The sequence below is a fragment of the Curcuma longa genome, chromosome 1 (genome assembly GCF_044706935.1).
Source record: "Curcuma longa cultivar G26 ecotype Majalengka, Jawa Barat chromosome 1, ITB_CL_G26_1.1, whole genome shotgun sequence".
In the NCBI taxonomy this organism is placed as follows: Eukaryota; Viridiplantae; Streptophyta; class Magnoliopsida; order Zingiberales; family Zingiberaceae; genus Curcuma; species Curcuma longa.
In genome coordinates, this window is record NC_133861.1 from 17,684,075 (window position 1) to 17,706,922 (window position 22,848).

Consider the following 22,848-nt stretch of genomic DNA (forward strand, 5'->3'; position numbering starts at 1 on the left):
TCCTTTGCAATTGCAACTCTATCCGATCTGACAAAGCGACAAAGGGATACCAAAGGCAAAGACATCGGCATCTTTATTTTTTTTTGCATTTGTATATGTTAAATAATTCCAATCTTCTCGCCGAAGTCAAGACGTACTGGCAGCATTTGGTGTGATTGCTCTGTCTTCTTCCTCCTCTGTGACCCTGTCCATGGTGGCTATTTGGGACTTGCTACTTCTCGTGTTGGCCAACCACCTCTTGAGAGCCGCCGCCGCTGGAGCGAGGCCGTGCCTGTGTTCCGCCATGGGCTTCGACCTGAGCTACTGCCTGAGCTGGAGAGTGGCGGTGGAGGCCAACAATGTCCGCGCGTGGCGCACCGTCCCGGCTCAATGCGTCCGCTACGTCGAGGAGTACATGATCGGCGGTCAGTACTGCCGGGACCTCGACACCGTCGTCGACCAGATCTTCGCTTACCTCAACGGGATCACGGCCGCCGCAGACGGCTTGGACGCTTGGGTTCTCGACGTCGACGACACTTGCCTGTCCAACACTCTCTACTACAAGGACAAGCATTTCGGGTAACGCACGCAGCGCGAATCCATTATTCATATATTTTAAAATCGAGCACGCTTGCCCGATCGAGAAGAGTAAATTCATAACGATATAATTTTGTCTATTCGCGATTCTGTTAGCGGAGATCCATTTGATCGGATGGCATTCAAGAGTTGGGCTCTGAGGGGGGCCTCGCCCGCCATTCATGGGGTGCTTCATCTGTACAGGAAGCTAATAGAGAGAGGTTTCAAGGTGTTCCTGATCACCGGAAGGGATGAAGAGGTGTTCTACTTGTCCACGACACAGAATCTTCATGCGCAGGGCTTCACAGGATACGAGAGGTTGATCATGAGGTGACGATAAAAGTTTCAATACGATTGAAATTAATTGGATTTCTCTTTCTGAGAAGAAATAATAATGAATTTGTGAGAGGTGTACTGCAGAAGCGCAGAGTTTAGAGGCGTAGGAGCAACAGCGTTCAAATCTGAGAGGAGGAAGCAGTTGGCAGCTGAAGGATTTAGGATTCGAGGCAACGTTGGTGACCAGTGGAGCGACCTCCTTGGCGATTGCGCCGGCGATCGCATTTTTAAAATCCCTAATCCCATGTACTTTGTTCCATGAACAATTCTCAGCTCCTTAATTTACATGCAGCAGCAGCAGCAACAACAACAACGACAACAAGAAGTGAAGGTTGTTCATGATTTTCTGACTTTTGCTTGGTCGATCGATAGAAATAATATGTACCAACAAAGTTCTTAAGTGTAAATCTTATGTAGTTTTAAATTATGAAATAATTCGAGAAACTGAACAGCTGATTGAACTGGACGAAGAATTTAAGCTGCAACGAGTTTAAATGGATAAAACTTAATATGATTTTCCGATCATATTGGACCATAGAAACTTGACAAACAGACTTCCACTTAATTCAAAGTAGTTGTATTTTGTTCATCATCGCACAGTTTATTATTTAGTTTTGTCGCTCCTGTTCTGAATGGAGAATAATTCTATATTTTAGTATTGTGTAAAGAATAAAGAATATTATAAAAGGCAAGTTCATTATAATAGATACTTAAATAATAATATATGTTTATTTTATTTCTTTTTGATAATTTAGATGTCTGAATTTCACCCTATTAATTTTAGAAATAGACAATCTTCTCTTTGATTTATATACACTCAGGCCAATAAATCAAAAATAGTGCAAAATGGTAAAGGTGAGGGAAATGGATCATAAAAAAATAATAATTGTAAGAGATATCTAATGAAATTATATTAGAAATTGAGATCTCATTCAAGAGAAAGTAAATATTTGAAGTTTTTTTGGTCCTATATATATGGATGATCCATAAAGACTATGATCGAAGATTATTTAATTGTCTTGAGGAGAAGGCATTCATATAAGCTTTATCCTATTTATCTTAGGTAAAAAATAACTATCTATCTATTTGGATTATTTTCCTTCACAATTCGATCAATATTCTTTGATCATGTTATATACCACATCCATTCAAGTGGGACACTTAAATTGTTTAAGAATAAGGAAAACCACTTCAGAACGTGGAGAATTTAGTTATTGATTCCCCATTATAGGTTTAAAGAATGGAGCATTAGAATTAAAGGAGCAAGGTTTGAGAGTCTTCAGGATCTGAGGGCAGTGACTGGTAGGAGAAAATTGCAAGTTGAGGAGCATTGACTTAGGAGAGATTATTCGTGGAAAGAGAGGCGATTCTCTCTACTTTTAAGGCTTCTACTCTGTATATCGAAGGAATCAATTCTTTTTAAGAAGCAAAAGTCATGCACATTTAGAAATCAATCTCCAGAATATATCTTGATGATAAGGGTGCAAATGTTATCCATGGGAATCTTTAGATCAAAAACAAATCATCTATTAGACATGCCTAACTTTCTAGGATTATTTTGGCATAAACAAATCATCTATCTTCCTAACAAGACATTTTCTCATCATTGTGCTCCATCGATCATATTATTCTAATATAAAAGTGCAGTCACTCAATACGTGTTTCTTTATATTTTGTTCATTCGCCTTTTTGGTTTCTTTCTTGTAGTAAAATCTATCAATTTTTTTTAGTTGGTAAGGTTTTTAGAGCACAAGTAACAGAATTGCGATTCAAATCGACAACTTAGTGCTATTTGCCACATTTGATCAAAACTCTTACCCCTGCACAAGTCTGTTTGGAAACGCAAGAACAATAAAAATTTGTTAACCATCACACAATCAAAGAAGATGCAACTGTCAACGTCCATATAAGAGAAATTTCAACTGAAAATTGCAACTTAGAATCAAGGGCAAATGTCAACTACCAATGTACCATGCATCTGAACTGCAGATATTACAACCACCAATCAACTCAATAATCACTGAAGCAAAAGCATCGACTAAGTGCTTGATGTGTTTGTGTGCAGAGTAACTTTGGCTGAATCTACTCGAATGAAGCAGACGCAGAACCAGCTCCATATCCTCCACCTCCGCGGCCAAATCCAGGCCGGCCACCACCTGCACCCTGCATAATTTGACAATTTCAGTAGTTGATGTATGTATATATATATATAGCATAACAACATCAATTCAAAAGTGAAAACTAGCTTTTGTATTTGGTAAAGAAACAAAAATGTTGACGATAGCCTACAAGGTGCAGTTGACATCTTTCGGCTCATTCTTGAATTTCAGTCTTTACCATAGGTTATGGATTGCAGTTTCTCCAATGAAATAGCCTCATAAACAAATAGGAACGCAGGAACATAGTTTCTATAGAATTTATATACGAGATTCTATTTAAGCTTTTGTAAATAATTGTGGTTGTATATGTCAATCTCTATCACAAGAATACTAAGAATACAACAATTGAACATCATGGCTGTGTAAGATACAAGGGAAATAAATAGGTAAAAAGAGAAATGAGATTGGAAATTTTATAGGGCAAAGATAGGGGAATTTTTCACTAGATTGTGTTGTGTTTCTATAGAGGGAAGGAAATTAGGAGAGTTTCATTTGTTTTTCCACCGCTTCTTGGAGAGAAGGAAATAGATTTCTCGAGTCTTTTCCCTCCCTTGGTTTCCATGGGAAATAGAGAAGGGTGGTGGAGAGTTCTTTCTCTAATTACATTTTCTTGTGTTTCCACCAAAGGAAACTCGACATAAAGGATTGCTTTAGTGAGCCTCAAGGTTATAGACATAAAAATGCACATGGATGATGGGTCACATGTAAATTTCTATGTTGCTTTCCTTCCATGTCCCCCCTATACCCTCCTAGTTATCCATCCAAGTGAACGAAGCTTAAGGAAATTTCGCACCTCAAATAATCCACCATATGTCAACTTGTGAAGAAATCCTTGAGTTTATTTGCGACCATAATATGCTAAAGCATATAATTTAGATTCCACCAACAAATTGAGCTCAACAAGAGTTCAAACTCTACAAGTTTTGAAAAGCAAACTTTAACATGATATTTAGGTAAGCTTAAGCACAACAAGAGCCAAACTTAACATGTTCTTGAAAATGATTGATATCTACTGGGCACGATATGACATTTTTTATTGTGTTGCTTAACCATTAGAAGCATATGAACAGTATATTTATCCGTGATAGTAAGAAATTGTGACTCGACTCCAATAACCAAATTGCAATCACAAACAATTCTGAGTGAAAAAGCATACCCTGAAAGAAGGTTGGAATTCAGGCGGCGCACCGCCCTTGTCACCAGCATCACCTGGGGGGCCTCCAGGCCGAGGTCCTCCACGGTATCCGTCCCTATCTCCAAATCTCGGTCTATCACCCTCAAACCGTGGTGGCCCTCTGGAGACAACAATATACCAAATCAAATGGTAACTAAGAATCATTAAGAAAGAAGCAAAATGAACTTTAGATCGGAGCAATTTTGGTACCACCTTGGGCGATCGCCAGGAGGACCAGATCCAAATGGACGTGCAGGAGGTCTTGCAGATTTTTTCAAGGTCGCAGGGACAATTTCCGAAGGAAGATTAAGGTAGGTTCTTAGGAACTCAATACCATCATTGGTGAGATACCAGTAGTAATGCTGCCACGCAAAGGTCTCCCTCACGTATTCTCTCGACTTGAAGCTTTGCATCAGTTTGATCACCTGAAGGTTCGGCACGTCGATCTCCGGGTGCTTGGCGAGGTTATAATCCTTCTTCGCGTAAAGCACCCCCTCTACGACCACAGAGAGAGGCATCAAACCGCATCCAATATGATAAAAATTGGATCTTTCAACCAAAAAACTTAATAAAGGAGCGAACTTTATGCATTAGCAATCGTAATTAGAAGGAGGTATACCCTGGAAGAGGTACTTGCAGATCTCATGGCGGTTCTTCTTGGGGATGATCTGATAGCGAAAAAGAACACGGTGAGATCAATTAACAACGAGGAATAAAAGAAGTAGAAGCATTTTTTTCCTCCTTTCTTTTGTCTCTCACCATGGTTGCTCACGATTGAGCGCGGCTTCCGAAGGTGAAACCACAAAGATGAGCCCGAGTGAACGAAGCGAAACCCTACCTCATGAATCTTATCTCACTTAAATAGTGGTGAATATGAGCCGGGCCAATGCCAATGGGCCTGGGCTAATGAAGCCCATCATATTTTGTAAAGGATAATTTCATTTTATTTCGTATTTTTGTTTTGTTTTAGTATTTTTTTAAAAACAAAAAAATAACGTCGGGTCCTTTGACGGTCGGCCCATTGGGCTGGTGAATAACCCATAAGGAAACCCTAGGGTAGACCCATATACATATATATGTTCTTGTGCTTCTTTTAACTTGATTCATTTCTTCACGGACGACGGCCGAAAAGCAGGGGGAATGGTATCGCTCAAGCTCCAGAAGCGGCTTGCCGCAAGCGTCCTCAAATGCGGTCGCGGCAAGGTGTGGCTCGACCCAAATGAGGTCAACGAGCTCTCCATGGCCAACTCACGTAAGCCTTCTCCGTCTTCTCCTTGAGCACTGGATAGAACTGGCACTCTGCATCCGTTAAATGGTTCAGGAATCTTATCTCGTAGCTCTTTCAATCAGCAAGCAGCAGTACTAGTTTTCGTTAAAATAGATAGAAAACGGAAGTATTTTCTCGTGCATGCCATTAGTGCTGTGTTTACTTGGATTGGACAGGAGAAAGTTGAAGGAGAAAAGGAAGTATTTTAAAATAGACAGAAACAACCCAGAAGGACATATTATCTTTTTTCTGTTCCAATTCCATTCACTTGGATGAGAATAAATGAACATAGATATTATCTCATTGTGTTTTATACGACGCTTAAATTTAAAATTTTTCCGTTTCTGCTCGATTTGGATCGAAACATATAAAAAATGGATGGAATCCAATTCTATCATCCTATCTATCTTCCAAATTTCTTTATACTGCTACTTTATGCAAGTATACACAACCATGATGTTTCATTATTCATAAAGCTTTTTGCTTTTGAAAAAAAAATGTTACTTTCTTTATGCAATGTTACCATAATTTTTTTAATACTTTTTAGGGGGTTTAACAGCCCCCGTATGCATTCTCATTCGTTATTTTATTGAATTGTTTGGATTAGCTGCTAGTGCTCAAGTAATTCTTGCAAGATAATAGATCTTTTTATTCATTTTCGATTTACCTGTCATTGATTTCGGCAAGGGTAAGTGATCAGTTAGAATTTGTGATGATTCATCAGCTGTTTGCTGAAATTTTAATTGACGTCATAAGATATAATTTTGAACTATTTCTTATTATGAAAGCTATTGATCTTGAAATTTATAGTAGACTATTTTGTTTCTTGATCAGGCCAAAATATTAGAAAGCTGGTCAAGGATGGTTTTATCATCCGGAAGCCAACCAAGATTCATTCACGTTCACGTGCAAGGAGGGCACTGGAGGCAAAGAGAAAGGGACGCCATTCTGGATATGGTAATAGCTACTGTCTTCCTGTATGTAACATTTCCTTTGTTTTTGACCTGTTTTCTCATGTTACAGGGAAACGCAGAGGTACAAGGGAAGCTAGGCTTCCAACAAAAGTGCTTTGGATGCGCAGGATGAGAGTTCTTCGGCGGTTGCTGCGGAAATACCGTGAGTCAAAGAAGATCGACAAGCACATGTACCATGACATGTACATGAAAGTAAAAGGTAATGTCTTCAAGAACAAGAGGGTCCTGATGGAGACTATCCACAAGTCCAAAGCTGAAAAGGCCAGAGAGAAGACCTTATCCGACCAGTTTGAAGCCAAAAGAGCCAAGAGCAAGGCTAGCAGAGAAAGAAAATTTGCTAGGCGAGAGGAGCGGCTGGCTCAGGTCATTCTTTTTAGATTAAGTTTGGCGATATTATTTCTTCTTCTATGCTTTATTTATTATTAATCTTTGAATCACTTGGCAAATCTCATAATTTTTTGTAATAATTGTGAAATGTTAATTTGTGCTCACTATTACTGGTTTTTGTTCCCAAGCAGGGGCCTGGAGACCGAGTACCTGCTCCTGCTGCCCAAACGGAGTAGAACTCTTTTACACCCCTTCTTGCAATATCTTTCCAGCACAATGTTTAAACTTATACTGGTACTCTGATCATGCAGGGCTTCCAAGAAAGCTAAGAAGTGAAGAACAACCAAATTTATATCTGCTTCTAAAGCTGGAGATCCCAATTAGCTCCCAGCTTTACTCACATAATCCTTCTTTATACATTTTTGTTTTGATTTGGAGTTGAATGATCGTGTGTGTCCTTTCAGCATTGTTGTTTTATCAGAAAGTGCTGTATTGCTTGTGTGCTGCACTATCTCTAGTTTTTTGGACTCTGGTTGACAAATCTTTTTGTAACTGCAAATGTTTGATCGGATTCTTCATTCTAGCACAACAGTTGTCCAATTGCAGGTTGAAAGTATAATGGGTAGCTCTTCATGTCGAATTATAAACAAAATGATAAAAGAACACGTGGTGCTAACTTTACTAACAACGTATAGATAGGATCGATGTTCAGGAAAAATGCAGCGAATGACTTGAGGCCTTGAATTTGGATCGAGGGATCTGGGATGGATTCAATTGAGTTGATAGTAAAATTGATGGGCTCAATCAACATAATCCGAAAGAACGAGTTTCACACTGTTCAATTTTCACTGGATTTGACTAGTTTGATCCAAATTGAAAAGAAATGAAAGAACTATCTGTAAAACCATTCTATGTAAATTTTGTCGAGTTATTTCTAATGTTCTTTTCCTAATCAGATTTAAAAATGGAAGAATGATATATATTACAATTTTATATATTCTAATAAATTTATTAGATTTTTTAAAAAAATTAATAAATCTATTCTTATTTCTGTTAAATTATTATTGAGTGAAGCACCATATCAATCTACTACTCGTCCACTAGGAGGAAGTCATCACCTCGATTTCATCAAAATTCAATCTTTATCAATTTTAATAAATCATATTGAAAGCACCACTTCTGACACTCTTATGCAACCTCTTTTGTCATAATGGCGTTTCCATCGAACATGGTAAGATCAAATTTAAGAAATCATATTTTATATCAATTCCCATGAAGAACATAGATTATTAAGAATAAAAATGACATATCATTACAAATATATTTAGGGTAATATTTTTGAAAATTAAAACACTGAATACATAAACACAGTAGAAAATTACTTTTAGAGAAAAAAACCACTGAAATGTTATTTACTAAAAACACAGAAGAATTTCTTAGAAAGTATGCACGATGAATTTACAAAAAAAAAGAAAAAGAGAGAGAGAACAATAGAGACAAGAAAATGAACACAAAAAAAACATCCATTTATCATTAGCACAATTTATTGTTCAAAAAAATATACCTGATGTTTTTCAAAAATTAAAACAAAATTTACTCATAAATATTTAAATTTACGAGATGAAAACGTAAAATCATAACCTATTTCCATAATAGAAAATTGATCACTCTAGTGGCTTCACTGAAAATGATCTAATCCACTCACTGATTTCTGTCGATTCCCACCACGATAGAATTCACAATCGGCCTTATCTTTCTATCAATTAAAAAAGAAGAAAAATGGAAAAAGGTTTTCTTTACTATAAAATCAAACGAAAACCTGCAAGAAATCCTACAGAGGAATAAAAAGAACAAGAAAAACAGAGATTTCTAGGATGTTCAATCGGCGTGTATAAGAATATATGCCATTAAGATATATGTTCATTCAACTAAAATAAACACTTACGTACGGTACCCATCAAACAAGACAAGGATAAAATAATAATAAAAAAGACAATTTTTTTTTTGATTTTAAAGCTAATTTCTTAAGATATTTTTACTTGGTAAAAGACGGGACGGTAAAAGACGGGACGGGCAATTCAACCTTCAGTTCAGGACATCACTTAGGAGGGGCAATGGCATCACCCGGGAAAACGCGGGGGATACGGTCCATGGGAACCGGGGGAAGGTAGGCGGAGAAGGCGTAACCCTTCTCTGCGGTGTAAGAGACCGTTTGGTTGTACTTCTCGGCGAGGTGGACGGCGGTGGGGAGGACGATGTGGGTCACCTGCGGGACAAGCGGTAGGCGGTTCAGGGACCGCCAGAGCGACACAGCAGCCTGCTCCGCCGCCGGCTCGTACTTGGTGTAGACGTAGCGCGTCAGACCAGTCGCGGAATTGACCAGGCCGTTGCGCTGAACCTCGCCAGCGGCCGACCGGGCAACCGCTGAGGCATTCTTTAGCGACGGAGGGATGTGGTGCTCCAACTTCTGTGCCGATTCTCCGACCTACAAAGGCAAAGTGAGACAATTTTGTTTACTGCAGTTCTTGTTTTAATTCAGTAAAAAGATGCATAGGATTTACATTTCTTGACTGCAATTTTCAGGATTGCAGTTTAAATTTTCGCTAAACAATCACATCAGCATATCTTTGCTTGCAAGAAGATTCAGTAAGCGACCTTTCAAACTTTGTAATGAAAAAAAACAATAAAACAATTCTTTATGATAATACTATAGCGAGGTCTTGAGCAGAGTAGCCCACCATGGTAGCAGTTAGAAAAAGAAAGAAATTACAAACGAAGAAAACAGAAAGGAGGCGAACCTTTTGGTCAACGAACTTGAGAAGCTGGAAGGGGACGTCATGAAACCTGTCGTAGACGGGTCCAACGACTCCTTTCACAGTGCTCTCGACGGTCTGCACGCGGGGCTTCAGAGGCCCCGATCTCTCCTTGGCGTAACTATAAACCCTCGCCACGAAAAGTACCGCCTGAATCGCTGCCACATGCAAGAATTCCAGGTATCTCAGACTATCTCTCTTCACCGGCGCGTCGTCCTTCATCCCAACCCAACAAAGTTCGTCAGATCTCGAACAACCCAGACAAAAAAACCGAAGGAAAACAGATCGAGATACTCACCCATTGATCAGGTTCAACGATTTGGGGGACGGATTCGTCGTCGGCCATCGTTGGAACAATCGAATTGGGAAGATGAGTAGAGCGACTAGGTTTTTGGTTTCTGGGGATTGAGATGGACCGGAAGCGGTTTTAATAGAGAGGGGCGATCGGATCGGACGGTGGGGAAGCGTTATGATGCGAAATTGTCGTAAACAATTTACTTCGTATTTCCGGCACCTTCTAGCAGCTTCCTGCCAATCGAATCCATCAAGACACGATCGCTAGGTACTCAAATAATTATCGTAGATTGAATTAAAATTTTATTAATTTATTTTAAAATGATTATCGATTCATTTAAATTCATAATCCCGCTTTAAATTTATAAAAAAAAATTAATCTATTAAATTAATGGGCCGGTCCATCCCGCTTTAACGGACATCGGCATGGCACCGACCACCCTAACGGCACTAGAAATTCAAATTTTAAAATGAGAAAAAAACATAATAATAAATCTTACTGACCATTAGATAAATTGTTTTAACTCAACAAATCGTATAAGATTAGATTATTGTTCATATTTTAATAACCACAAGTACACGACTGGTGAATATTCAGTACCGTGCTAGATATATTTTGACATTTTTTAATTTAGATTTGGTTGAATTCCAATTTGAGCCAAATACGTCTCTCTTTCAAAACCATTAATGGAAACGTGGAGTTACATTTAATGCGACCTCAACAAATAGAAAGTTTCCACTCTAATACTGATTTTTCTAAACTTCAAGTTCTAACCATTGAGAAACAACTGAAAGCAAGTTTTTAAGCATTCTTATAATTTGGCATTACGAAATTTTCATCTTGAATATGAGTTTCTCATTATTTAATATAACTTAATTGTTAAGATATCTTATATATTACTCTATAAAATTGTTTTTAGTAAACAAATAATTATTTTCTATGTATGCCAAGGCGGCCCAATTATCTGCTTGCCTCCTAGTGCAACCCCTTAAGTCGAACGCAATCTACGAGGGCGACAAGTTTGGCTCTGTTTTGGTTCGATATTATTGTTGTACCATTTCCTAATGGCCTCCTTTTAATACTTTATATGGAAATCAAATTTAGTGGCTTCTCATATCAGTTCTACACCTCTTAACCTTTATAGGGGAATTCAATTATCTATTGGAAATATGAAGCAAACGTCGTCTCTTCAACATCTGTTGCCTAACTGCACAACGTATATTCAATCACTTTTAATCTCTATCCTTTTTATGGCTTAAAGGCTGATTAATTCAAGCTATGTTTGAGCTTCAATGTTGCCTATAAATTTTTTTTCTCAGCGTCAAGATTCGATTAACTAGAATAAAGTTCATTAACTTAAACTTAATTTTAAAAAAACGACGTTGCAGGAAGAACCAGAGCAGGCCCATGATGCTGTTCCGGCCCAATAAAATCCCTCGACCTTCTCATTTCGGCTCGCTCTTTTATCTCTGTTCTTGATTTGTTCAGGTTTCCTCATCAAGTAACCTTCTCTCTGACCTCTCCATCATTGAATTAGACCTCATCATTTCACTAATTTGGATTCTATTTAAATAAGTAACAAAATAATAAATTAAACCTATAAAAACAGTGCCAAAGAAAGACCTTTAATCCTCGCCGCCTCCAACTAAACGAGATGCATGAGAAAGGCTCGCCCTCAAAAAGCAACCAGCAGCAGCAGCAGCCTCTGCATGATGTGCTCCACATGGAGCGCAATCGGAGGGAGAAGATGACCGAGTTCTACTCCGCCCTGCAATCTCTCGTTCCAAATCTTCTCCCAAAGGTACTCGTTTCCAGCATCACAACTCAATCGACCTCGAAAGTGTATGTACGGCACACATACATTCCTTTAATTGCCTGTCTCTGCAGCCGACAAGAACAAGGATTATCGACGAGACGATATCGTACATCAGGAGCCTCGAGGCCCACATCGCATCGCTCGAAGCGAGAAAGGCGACGACCGCAACCGCTACGGCGATAGAGATGCAGCGAAGCGCCACCGTGGATGTGGTGGCTGTGTCCGGCAATGCCTCCTTTTTCTCGATGCGTTTCACGTCGAGTCGGGTCGGGATGGTCACCGAGCTACTGCGGGTGTTCGAGACGCACGAGGCGGAGGTCCTGTGTGTGACGGTTGTGCGAAACGAGGGAGATGCGGCCACCAATGTCACTGTGACTGCTTTGGTTGAGAACGCAGGCGCCGATAGGATTAAAAGGGAGCTCATGAAGTTTTAATAGTCACCATCAGACACTTGTTTTAGCCCTTTAATTTTCGATGTATGGGATTTATGCTTGTTAATGGAATTTGTAGGTCAGTTTTATCACTTTGTGTGATAATTTACTTGATATTAGATCAATATTTGTCATGCAAAAAATCATACATTGATCAATCCCATAGTCATCCATAAAAAGATAAATCAAATACGTAGTAGGTCAGCGAGAAAGAGAGAGGACTTATGCCCTTATTTTCATATATAATTACAAAAGAAGCTTTATATAATTTCTGTTAAGTGTTAATAAAGGTCGGATGCATTTTATATTTACGCCAAATATATGGGCTTGAAATTAAAAAAAAAATGAACCAAAATTTAGCACGTTAGGTTCTTTTTTAGGATTTTTATTTATTTTATATTTTTAAAGTCTCGACCGGAGCTAAATTTCCACCGGATCAGTGCCAGCTATACGATCTATTAAACCCGGCCCATGGAATCATTTCCTTTAGGCCCATTAACAATACGACATTTTTCTCTCTTCGTCGCTTTGGTTCGATTCCACTCCCTATTCCATTTCTACCCCTTCTCCGCCGTCGTCCTTGACCTGTGTCCTCGTCGTTCTCATTGAACTGGGTGGGAAGATGTCGCTCCGAGTGCTGAACCCGCGAGCCGAGGTGCTGAAAAAGTCGGCGGCGCTCCACATGAGCATTAATGCCGATAAGGGCCTCCAGGACGTCCTCAAGACTAACCTGAACCCGAGGGCACCATCAAAATGTAATTATTCTCTCTCTTTTCATCTTTGAAGTCGTCTTCTGGCGGTCCCTGCGTCAATTATTGAGTCTCGCGTGCAGCCTTGCTGGAGGAGCTGGAGATATCAAGCTGGTCAAGGATGGGAACACTCTTTTAAAGGAGATGGTAAGATGGTATGGTCTCTGAATGTTTCGAGATAAAGTTTCGATTTTTTCCACCCTTTATCTATGAAATGGATCAGTCGTGCTTAGCATTTTGTTTATCTGCAGCAAATCCAAAACCCTAGGCGATCATGATCGCGAGGACAGCGGTTGCACAGGATAAGACTAGCGGCGATGGCACCAGTGCTCTTCATAGAGGAGCTCATGAAACAGTCCGAGCAGAAAATCAATGGTGGTATTTCCGGATTGATTTTCTTTGTTCTTTCATAGGCGAATTGATCGCCCTATAGATTATCATCCTAGTCGATGCAAACAATCTGCCATTATTTACTTGTGGTTTTACTTGGGATTCTCATTCCTCCGCCGCAAGCTTGTAAGTAACATTGACGTTTTTACTTAATGTTGCACTCATTATCAACTTCTGTAAGTAACGTGCCATATATAATTGGATGCTTGATCTTTCACTTGCAAGAGTTACCACTATAATGTCTTTCCATACCCGTGTGCTTGCCCGTTTAGTTGGTGTGTATTCCCTCAAAGGAAGCCATGGCCAGAGATTTAGCACCAACTGTGTAATTTTTGTGTAGTGCCATTGTTACTTGGACAGCTGCGGTGCACATTTTTTTTAAAATATCTTTCACACTCCAACTCTCTTGTTTTTGAGATTACAAAACAAGACTAGTTTGGATTAAAAGCACTGGACAATTTTGAATTCATTATCATAAGCAGGTGTAATTGGACAGAGAATGGGAACGAGTTAACATTCTTACAAACTGAATCGACCATTTTCTTTCATTTTGCATGACAGTATGTAAATGCACAAGCTGTAGCTTTTATTTTTTTCCTAACCATTTAGGTTACTGTTAGAGGGAATTTAAAGCTTGTTATAAAACTTAGCGGTCACTGTAAGTAATGTTCTTCCAGCCATTAGATTATCATATCACGTTATGCAAATAAGACTTAGGCTATGCTATAGCTTCAGTAGTTGCATGCTTTTATTACTTTCATTCTCCTGGCTTTGACATAGGGAGCTTGGGCTTTTGAGGTTGCAGCGAGACAGCATTTGATCAACAATGTAAACAAAACTGTTTAACTATGCTGCTCTGATATCGACTTGTAAGTTGTAACTATCTTGATGCGTCTAATCAAATGCTTTCAACAGCGTGCACAACTTGGAGTTGAAGCATTTGCCTTGCCCTTCTGCTATGCAGAAAATTCTGCCCATGACACTTTAGATGCCATTATTTCTATCGCAGAAAGGCCTCTTTTTCCAGAGACATTTGAAGGTTGAATCTGGATCTAACTTTGCCACCATTCATGATGTTTTCAAGGGTGAGCATGGCAGAGATAATATTGTGGGTTTGAATCTTCATACCAGTACACCTATCCACCCCCAGGCGAAGGGTGTCTTTGATAACATCTCCTTAAAACGTCAGATCATATGCTCCGGGTAAGTGGAAGCATACTTCCACCGATGGATTTGCTCACTGTATTCTCAAAGCCATTAGCAAAAACGAACCTAAATCTTGAGATGTAGGCCAAGATCTGTGCCCTACGGATTGATTGAATTTTGAATTATGAGAAATCTAAATGTTTGGTAGGTGACTTACCATGAGAATTTGCTTAATTTGTTCTTGGATAATTTACAAAATGGCAACTTCTCCAAAAGAATTAATAAAAAGTTGCCCTTTTGTTCTCTTATTTTTATTTTTTCCATCCCTCCCTATCTCATCCTAATTTCTGTATAAAAACCAGATTTAAATGTGGCAAACAAAAAATATACAGATATATTTCTACAATAAAATTAATATATTCCTAATTATCACACAGTACGGAAGGCAAGAAAGATTAATTTAGTACCTAGAGAAGAGTCCATCCTGGGCCAGTTATTGACGAATCGCGGACTCGGACATAGTCTCGGAATGAGCCACGAGATAAAGATGGGTGGATGAGGGGACCGGTTCAGGTCCTGGCCGCGCTTTGGACGGGAGGTGGTTCACGGGGAGTCTGTGGCTACATTGCGTTGGCCTTTTTGAGGCAAAAGCACATGGTTTGCTTAACTAATTGTGAGCTCTCAACAACTATTACACCCACATGATGTGCTTTGTGGCCTTCGCCCTGCAAAAGACATGACACTGTTGGTCCATCCTGCGTGATGCTGATCTATAATTCAATTTGTTTTTGTTTCGCCCTTGAATCCATATTTTTCCTCCTAGTGTTCAATATATTTTTATCTTTATTGTTACAAGTTTCTTAATGAGAAGGAGCTGTACATGTGTGAAGAACGCGTTACATGCACATTTACGTGAGACATGGTCATCTAGCATGCACCCTTAAATCTTGTACAGACCATATAATTTAAGCATGATCAGACAAATTAATTTTAACTCTTAAGTTTAATTAAATTTCTTGAGAGAGTTCATTTATCATAAGCTATATATCTTCATCTTTCTATTAGGTTAGGTTACATAATTAATTGATTAATTAACAAGAAGTCATATTGACTACTACACAAAGGAAGGGCAAAAATAAAAATGATCGATCCATGCTCAATGATCTACCTTGTTGTCATTGATAATACTCTAGAATTGAAGCTCACAAGGGGGAAGAGTTTCTTTGAATGCTAAAGACAGTGAAAAAGATTCAGAGCAGCAAGCAATTAATTAGAACACCACATCTCGAGCAAAGAGCAGTAGAAGGAAAAAAAACCGTATGATTTTAAGTTCATATAATAATTTATAACAACAGTATGATGTACAAAATGGATATTTATAATAATAAGCCTAGGAACAAAAAAAAACTTAAAACCTTCATCATTTCGTGACGGATATACACATAGAAAGGAAGAATAAATTAATATGACTTCTTGAGTTGAGGCAATTAACACATTTATTACCTTCTTGAGTTTCCTCTTGATCACACAGGCATTCTGCCAGACTTTTCGCGTTCTGTTGGTGAATTGAGGGATTGAAACTGCCAGATGATCTGATGAAATGAAAACAAGGTATGCCTACTCCTCTTCGCTCTCTTGAATTTAAGGGGGAATTTAATTAATTGATCAAACATTATTAGACTTTTAGATAAAGGAAAACAATTGATAGTCAATAAGTCAAGTTTCTTCATCCTTAATTCCTGAGAAATCAAAACTTGCACTATTTCTTCCACAGACACCTGCAAACACGAACACTAAATTTTTTTTTGTTTCTTTTCTTTTCTAATAGAAATCAGATTGAAACTCTGCAGAATTCATTTCGAAGATTTAATATAGAGATACCAAGGAAGGAGAGAAGGCGGCAAAACTTAAAACTAGTTACAACGTGAAAAAAGAATTGATGCGATGAAACACTCGAATTAAAGATGACTTTTTTTTAGCGAAAATCTTTCAAAGAAAAGGCAAGCAGAAGGAACTACTTGACCAGATCATGCTGGCAGCTTCAACCTCTTCATTCCAACAATTCAATCATGCAGATAAGAAATTGAGTGAAAAATAATAGAGGAGAAAAGCATGTATTTAATAAGAACCAAAGAGAACGGAGGAAGAAGAAGAAGAAGGAGAGAGAGAAGAGATGTGGCTAATAGTGATGTAGATAGTGAAGCATAAAGAAGCCATGCATGGCAGTGGTTGTGATAAGGAGGCCCTCCCTCCCTCCCCTTCTCGTCTATATATTTGTACATATATAATATAAATGCATCTGTCAGCATCATTAATTGTGGCTCGGCTGGTGAGAGTTTCGGTCCCAATTGCTACAGCTAACTAGTGATTGTGATTTTTGTCTCTCTTGTTGATTGTCAGCAAGATAAATCGGTTATAAATTGAATCTAAGAAAGGAATTAAACCAAATTGTGTTAAATGGAAGCAAATCCTAAATTGATTACCGCCCATATATTAACAATTAATTGACTTAACACATGGGTAGGTACCTTCTGTATGGTTGAGCCAGTTCAATCTGACCTGTTCATGGACTGGTCCATATTTAAAAAGAGTGGTGCAAGCATATATCTGTAAGGTTGTCCTTTTCCTCTGGGTGGTGCCAATGCCATGGAGTTGACAACCAATTGAGACTGGACAAAGCTGGCCCTCAGGAAGGAGGGACCATTTGTCTCTGCATTTGGCATTAACAGATAGATATGAGGCCTATGGCTGCCCCTGGCACTGTATCCAACTCATTTCTTTCATGTTCATTTATGGTTTGATAGCTCATTGGGCTCAAGTTTTGTGGCAAATAGTGTCTACCATTCATCGCATTCAGCTCGTCCATCAATTATCTGTGTCCTAAGGAATAACTCCCCTAATTGCTGGGGAAGTGGCTTAGTACTAATTACTAATTCCGAGGGAATTGATTCATATATAAGCAAGAAGAGAAGATCTCATCCAAGTGAATGGTTATTTTGGATCGATGAGCATCTATTTTTATTATCGTCTGCTAATTGGGGAAATCATATTAGTGAGAACATATCAACGTGATTCAATGGTCAAAAGAAGTTTTGAGCCACTGGATACCAACTCGATTTGGCCCAAAAAAAAAAAAAAAACAGCCAAACCTTACATGGATGAGATAACATTGAACAAAATTATTACGAAAAGGTCAGATAGAATAAAGATTGAATCAGGAGCGAATTGATAGGTAGAGCAAGGGCAAACAAGAATGGCTTTCTTCCTGATAAAGGCATTATTATATGAACAATAACACATTTGGAGATTAAAATAGTTATAATGACTTCAATAAATCTACGTTTTTACCATGTTTTTGACAAGAAACGATTTCCCAGGAGACAACACAATTAAGCAAAAGAATACAGATAGGGTTTGCAATGGACACCATCTTTTGGATTATTAGAAGACATAAGAACATCTTAACCAAATGGCACAGTTTGTTCATCTCTTGACTGTGGAAAGTCACAGTTTGCTCATCTCTCGACGGTGGAAACAAGCACTCAAAATAAACCTACCATGTCAACACAAAATAAACCTACCATCTAATTGATTAAAACATCCATTGTCTTCATGCAAATTGATGCCACCATCATTATCTACTTTATCTAACTTAACCATACATGAGGTACGTCTAATTGCTCACAAATGCTATTTTTTATTTTATCACATTATAATCTCACACATTCATCTCAAGATTCTTCAAGAGAAGAGTTGAGGAACAAAGCAGTTTAAGAACCAAGTAAATATACTCATCTTGACATCACACATGGATTCACAGATGATATAAGAGTTGGAAGTACAACCATTGTTGGTTCAATCTAGAAAGCCTAACAAAAAAGAATTGAAAGCCACAATTTCCTATCTAAATTGCTCTACTAACTTTGAGAAGGTAGACTGAATAAAGGTTACCAATCAAAGAAACTTGGGCCAGCTCTCGAAGCAACTCTTCCCCTGCATCTTTTCCCATAGCCACCATATCATCCAGCGCGTATAATTAGCCTTTCCTTAATGTCTCTAGTATTAAAAACACAAAATTGAAATGAAAAAGAAATTATGATGGATTTACAAAGTATAAACAGATGCATTGATATATCTTGAATACACCAAAACTACCCCTTTTTCCATCAGACGAAGAAACCAAACACCTTAGAGCACAATATCCATCAGTATCACTATAAGCGTGGCCAGCACTTGGAGTACGACAAGACCCATCAAGTGTCTCAAGAAATGCCCTTTCACAGGCAACAGCTAACTGAGTATCATTATGGTTCAACGAAGCTATGTAATTAGCCTGATGCACAGTCAAAAAAAAAAAATGCCAGCCCATTGTATACAGCATGTAGGCAGAAGAAAATAGATATGCCCATGTTATTATGGAACTAAGAATTCTGAGTTTTTGTGGAATTTGTAGTGTGATTATAATATTAAATTGAGCATCTTGATGACACAACGATGGTTAAGCAAGATCCAGGAAAAATAAGATTAATTTACATCTCTGAAGTCTCTCCATCAACTTATCTATGAGTCAAAGTTTTCTAGTCATAAAAACTAATGCATATAATTTAGATATATAATTTGTGTCAAAATCAACCAGATGAGAAAACTTTTGTGCTTTAATACTTTAGACCATGTTCATTTCTCATGAAAGAAAATTCAGTAAAGTCAATCAGTTGGGAACAAAACTTAGTCAAGACATTGAAAAAACATTTATCTATCCTTGTTGCATGTAGTTTATGTGCATAGCAGAATTTTTTTTTTGTCTGTTAAAAGATACTCAGGTTACATTGTGGAAACCATGACCTTCAACCTTTACAGAATAAGGCCTACAGAAATGAATTAACTGAGAGTCAAAAAGTTAAACAACACAACTTACCATTTTATCATCATTGCTTCTACAAGCAATTCGATAACACCTTGAGCAATTGCTGGAAGCATATCTTCAATGGAGATAATAGCTGTGACCTTGCCAGTCATATTTAGCCTCTTTAGCCCTGCCAATGCTAACAGTGTTGCTTGAACTTCACCTTCATTAAGTTTCCCTCAGTCGGGTCTGTACATTCCCTCTAAAGTTAACTACCTGAATTTTTGTTTGATTGTATAAACCTCTGTGATGAATCACATATACATGCTGAATAGCAAAAGAATTCAAAATAAAAAAGATAGACAAAGAAGGGATGAAAGATAGCACCCTAAAGATTGATACTATCTAGGGGACTGCCAATTCTTGTGGATTGAAAAAAACTACAAGATAGAAAAAAAACGATGATGGATGTCAGCTCAATGCAGTATGTAGCAGATGCATAGACCAGTTCAATCATTTGTTTCAATGCAGAAGTTTGTTAGCATTAAGCTTTGTGACTCCTCTGTTAAGGCAACTAATGCAGGCGGGTTGTTAGGTTATTTAAACACTTGTTTGGGTTGATGTTAGGAAGTAAAGTTTTTGGATGAATAATATTTTCGACTATGTAGTTTATTTCCCTTTTCCCTATTTCCTGGTATTTTTCCGAATCAACAAGTTTTAGAAGATTGTTTCCGGTGTTCGTGTTCGAACCAACATAATCAATATCATCCGCAGGATAATCGCTATCCAGTCCGACGTCAGCAACATGATAATTGTTCACATACACAACAATACCAACAATAATTAGTTGAGTCAAACCCAATTATTGAGGGACTAACACTCATATATCAGGGAATATTGTTGCATAGGAATTTTGCTAGACAACAAGCAAGTGTAGGCATCCTTGAATTAAGAAGTATATATATATATATATATATATGAAAATTATCAGTCCATGGGAACACACATGTAAAGATACACATGATCACATATGAAGGTTAAAACTTAGTCGGGCCACTTCCATGTTTAAATAGTTCCTCTCAAAATATACCAATATACCATGAAGATGTTGGAGGAAAGTGATTCTATTGATCTAATATAAAAACAAAGTTTGCCACTGTTTAAGCAAAGATGCTCGACGCCCATAATCCCACAAACAAATGCAGCACTTCATAGTATACATATGTTAAGACTTTATAAGGAAGTTCCAATTCTTATTAGCTAGTCATTTGGGGAAGGCATGGGCTAGACCACAATCTAACAATCACCGATGGATTAAGGTAAATGCGATCTCGTATATAACTTTGTTTGAAAACTTCTACACTGTTTCAACAAGAATACTCTCAAGTTATACCTCCTGTCGAATTATGATTGTATGGAAATATGAATATAATTGAAAATTCACATCTACAGCTGTCTATATAGGGCATTTATACAAAGACCGTTATTAGGAAGCTATCTGCAGAATTTCAGACTAAGTGGAGCCACAAGCCACACAAATGAAGGCATTAGTGTTGACGAAGGAATGTGTGTCTTGCAATGTAAAACATGATTGAAAAGCTATATAATTGCTGTGTCAAATAGCCAGAAGTTGACAAGCTACCAAGAAAACATAGTTTCCCACTAATCAAGCCACCGAGCTCTATTATTGCTTAGAAGAAAATTGATGAACAAATGAACTGTAGCAATTAAGTTAAAAGCTGTACCTTTAGTGATGGATCTCTGTATAAAATTTGAGACTGTCTCCTAAGTGAAGCAGTTCCAATAATACTTCCAGCAGGTAGCTCTGAGAGAGCACTTGCAATTAAGCATATGAATGCATCTCTAACATCTTCTCAGGGAAGGTTGCAAGGCAATATTGTACCATCTGGAAGATAAGTAGGAACATCCTTCATTGAGTGCACAGCAATATCAAGTTCACCCTCCAACAGTGCCCATCTTTCTCTTTTGTAAATAGACCCTTGGCACCAATGTCTGCAAGCGGTTGATTGAGTATTTTATCTCCTAGTGTCTTAATGATCACTATGTCAATAGCTCCTTCCTCAGCTAGCTCTGGGTGTGTTGACATGAGTTTATCCTAGGTTTCATAGGCTTGGGCAAGTGCTAGCAGACTTAGAGGCATATTTTTTCCACGTGAAAAATTAGTTTAAAAAAATGCAGAAAGTCCCATATGTTGACATAATGTCAAGGGTTCATTACCTAAAATGACCCGAATTGTATACCAATGTACAATATTATCCCATCTTAAAACATAACAAAGACAATCTCTAATTCAAACACTTTTGCTCAATGTCACTTTGCAATCAACAACAACCATCAACAGCTATCATAATCATGTTGATTAAGTATAATTGCAGTGACATGATCATGCCATGTTAGCAACTAAAACAACATACTTAGACATAATTTTTTCAAAGTTTTACAAATCTTGAGAGATCTTATATTGAGTGAAAATAAACATTCTATGGACACAACCACATCTGTCACTAGCTAGCCGACAAATCAGTTCACAGGTTATTAGGAATGTTCTACACAAATGAATAACGAACACCAAATTATGAGTTTGATAGACCCTTATTAAGTGGTCTATGAGTTAATAAAGAGCTAAAGCTATAAAATATAAGTATTGGCAGCATGACCAGAATAAAAGAATTGAAATTGAAAGAAGAGATCACCCTGCCACTAGTAGAACCCAAAAGTTATGATTTCATAGAGAATTTTAAGCAGACTAAAGAATCTCAGGTTAATTTTTCATTTCATCAGACAGGATTACTTTTTTCCTTGTAGTCACTTTCACTGCAGTTGAAATGATAATTTTGGCCTTTTGTCTCGTTTGCAGGAAAAAGATACCAATAATCAAGAAGCTGACCATGAGACCAATGTTATTAACTCATGTCACCAAATTCAAATGTTAGGAGAGCTAGCAATGTTTAATTGAATTAAGAGAAAAAACATGCAATGTGACTTCATGTAATAAAAAGAAAAAAGGAAAACAAAACTAAAAACGTGGAGCAGAAAACCCAAAAGAAAATAAGCCCAGATAAAGAACCGAAAAGGTAAGGTACGCCCATATAAATAAGCACCCAAAAGCCGTTGAGTTGAAGCAAATTCTACACCGAAATCTTAAATAATCTACTTTTAAGATGAAATCTAACTTCTACAGCAAGGGCTACGCGAAAGTAAGATCTGACACCAAAAAGATTAGAAATCGCGCTAAAAAGAGCGGGCAAATGGCATACCTTCCGCTACTGCCAATTCTTACAAGGGCGACCTGAGTCTTGGACTCATGCTCCACAGTCACAGCCGCCATGACGACCATGGCCTGCGTCCCGTGGGGTTTAAAGGCAGGGTAGGGGAGAAGGCTAAGAGAGTACACGGGGAGTCCTCCAGGCCACAGGATCGTAGTGGCGGCAGCAGCAGGTTGATGGTGAAGCGAGGTTGCTCTCATGTTGACCGGCTAACACCCTAATTACAGAAAAAAAGGACGGCGGGAGAAGATTGAATACACTTGGGAGAAGGTCGCAAGGATTGGAT

The 22,848-nt window shown here is 38.1% G+C and overlaps 4 protein-coding genes and 1 pseudogene across 4 annotated transcripts; 2 read left to right on the top strand and 3 right to left on the bottom strand.

Annotated features, from left to right (window-relative positions):
* Window positions 1–159: 159 nt before the first annotated feature.
* On the top strand, window positions 160–1,272 carry LOC141846565 (acid phosphatase 1-like). The gene is made up of 3 exons (XM_074734603.1): window positions 160–558; window positions 673–885; window positions 976–1,272. The coding sequence occupies exons 1-3, from the start codon at window positions 191–193 to the stop codon at window positions 1,151–1,153; spliced, it is 759 nt and encodes a 252-aa protein (XP_074590704.1). The 5' UTR covers window positions 160–190; the 3' UTR covers window positions 1,154–1,272.
* A 1,458-nt stretch (window positions 1,273–2,730) lies between these two features.
* Window positions 2,731–5,050, bottom strand: LOC141833261 (small ribosomal subunit protein eS10z-like). Its single transcript, XM_074720664.1, has 5 exons — window positions 4,984–5,050; window positions 4,844–4,892; window positions 4,438–4,720; window positions 4,207–4,345; window positions 2,731–3,054 (listed from the first exon to the last, which is right to left on the bottom strand). Exons 1-5 carry the CDS (start codon window positions 4,984–4,986, stop codon window positions 2,974–2,976), a joined length of 555 nt encoding a protein of 184 aa, XP_074576765.1. The 5' UTR covers window positions 4,987–5,050; the 3' UTR covers window positions 2,731–2,973.
* Window positions 5,051–5,344: 294 nt separating this feature from the next.
* LOC141821929 (large ribosomal subunit protein eL19y-like) lies at window positions 5,345–7,375 on the top strand. The gene is made up of 5 exons (XM_074709318.1): window positions 5,345–5,476; window positions 6,326–6,448; window positions 6,515–6,828; window positions 6,984–7,024; window positions 7,104–7,375. Exons 1-5 carry the CDS (start codon window positions 5,365–5,367, stop codon window positions 7,126–7,128), a joined length of 615 nt encoding a protein of 204 aa, XP_074565419.1. The 5' UTR covers window positions 5,345–5,364; the 3' UTR covers window positions 7,129–7,375.
* A 1,392-nt stretch (window positions 7,376–8,767) lies between these two features.
* Window positions 8,768–9,999, bottom strand: LOC141821919 (stress-related protein-like). The gene is made up of 3 exons (XM_074709307.1): window positions 9,904–9,999; window positions 9,591–9,821; window positions 8,768–9,277 (listed from the first exon to the last, which is right to left on the bottom strand). The coding sequence occupies exons 1-3, from the start codon at window positions 9,949–9,951 to the stop codon at window positions 8,891–8,893; spliced, it is 666 nt and encodes a 221-aa protein (XP_074565408.1). The 5' UTR covers window positions 9,952–9,999; the 3' UTR covers window positions 8,768–8,890.
* An 8,257-nt stretch (window positions 10,000–18,256) lies between these two features.
* On the bottom strand, window positions 18,257–22,789 carry LOC141846256 (porphobilinogen deaminase, chloroplastic-like; annotated as a pseudogene).
* Window positions 22,790–22,848: the final 59 nt, after the last annotated feature.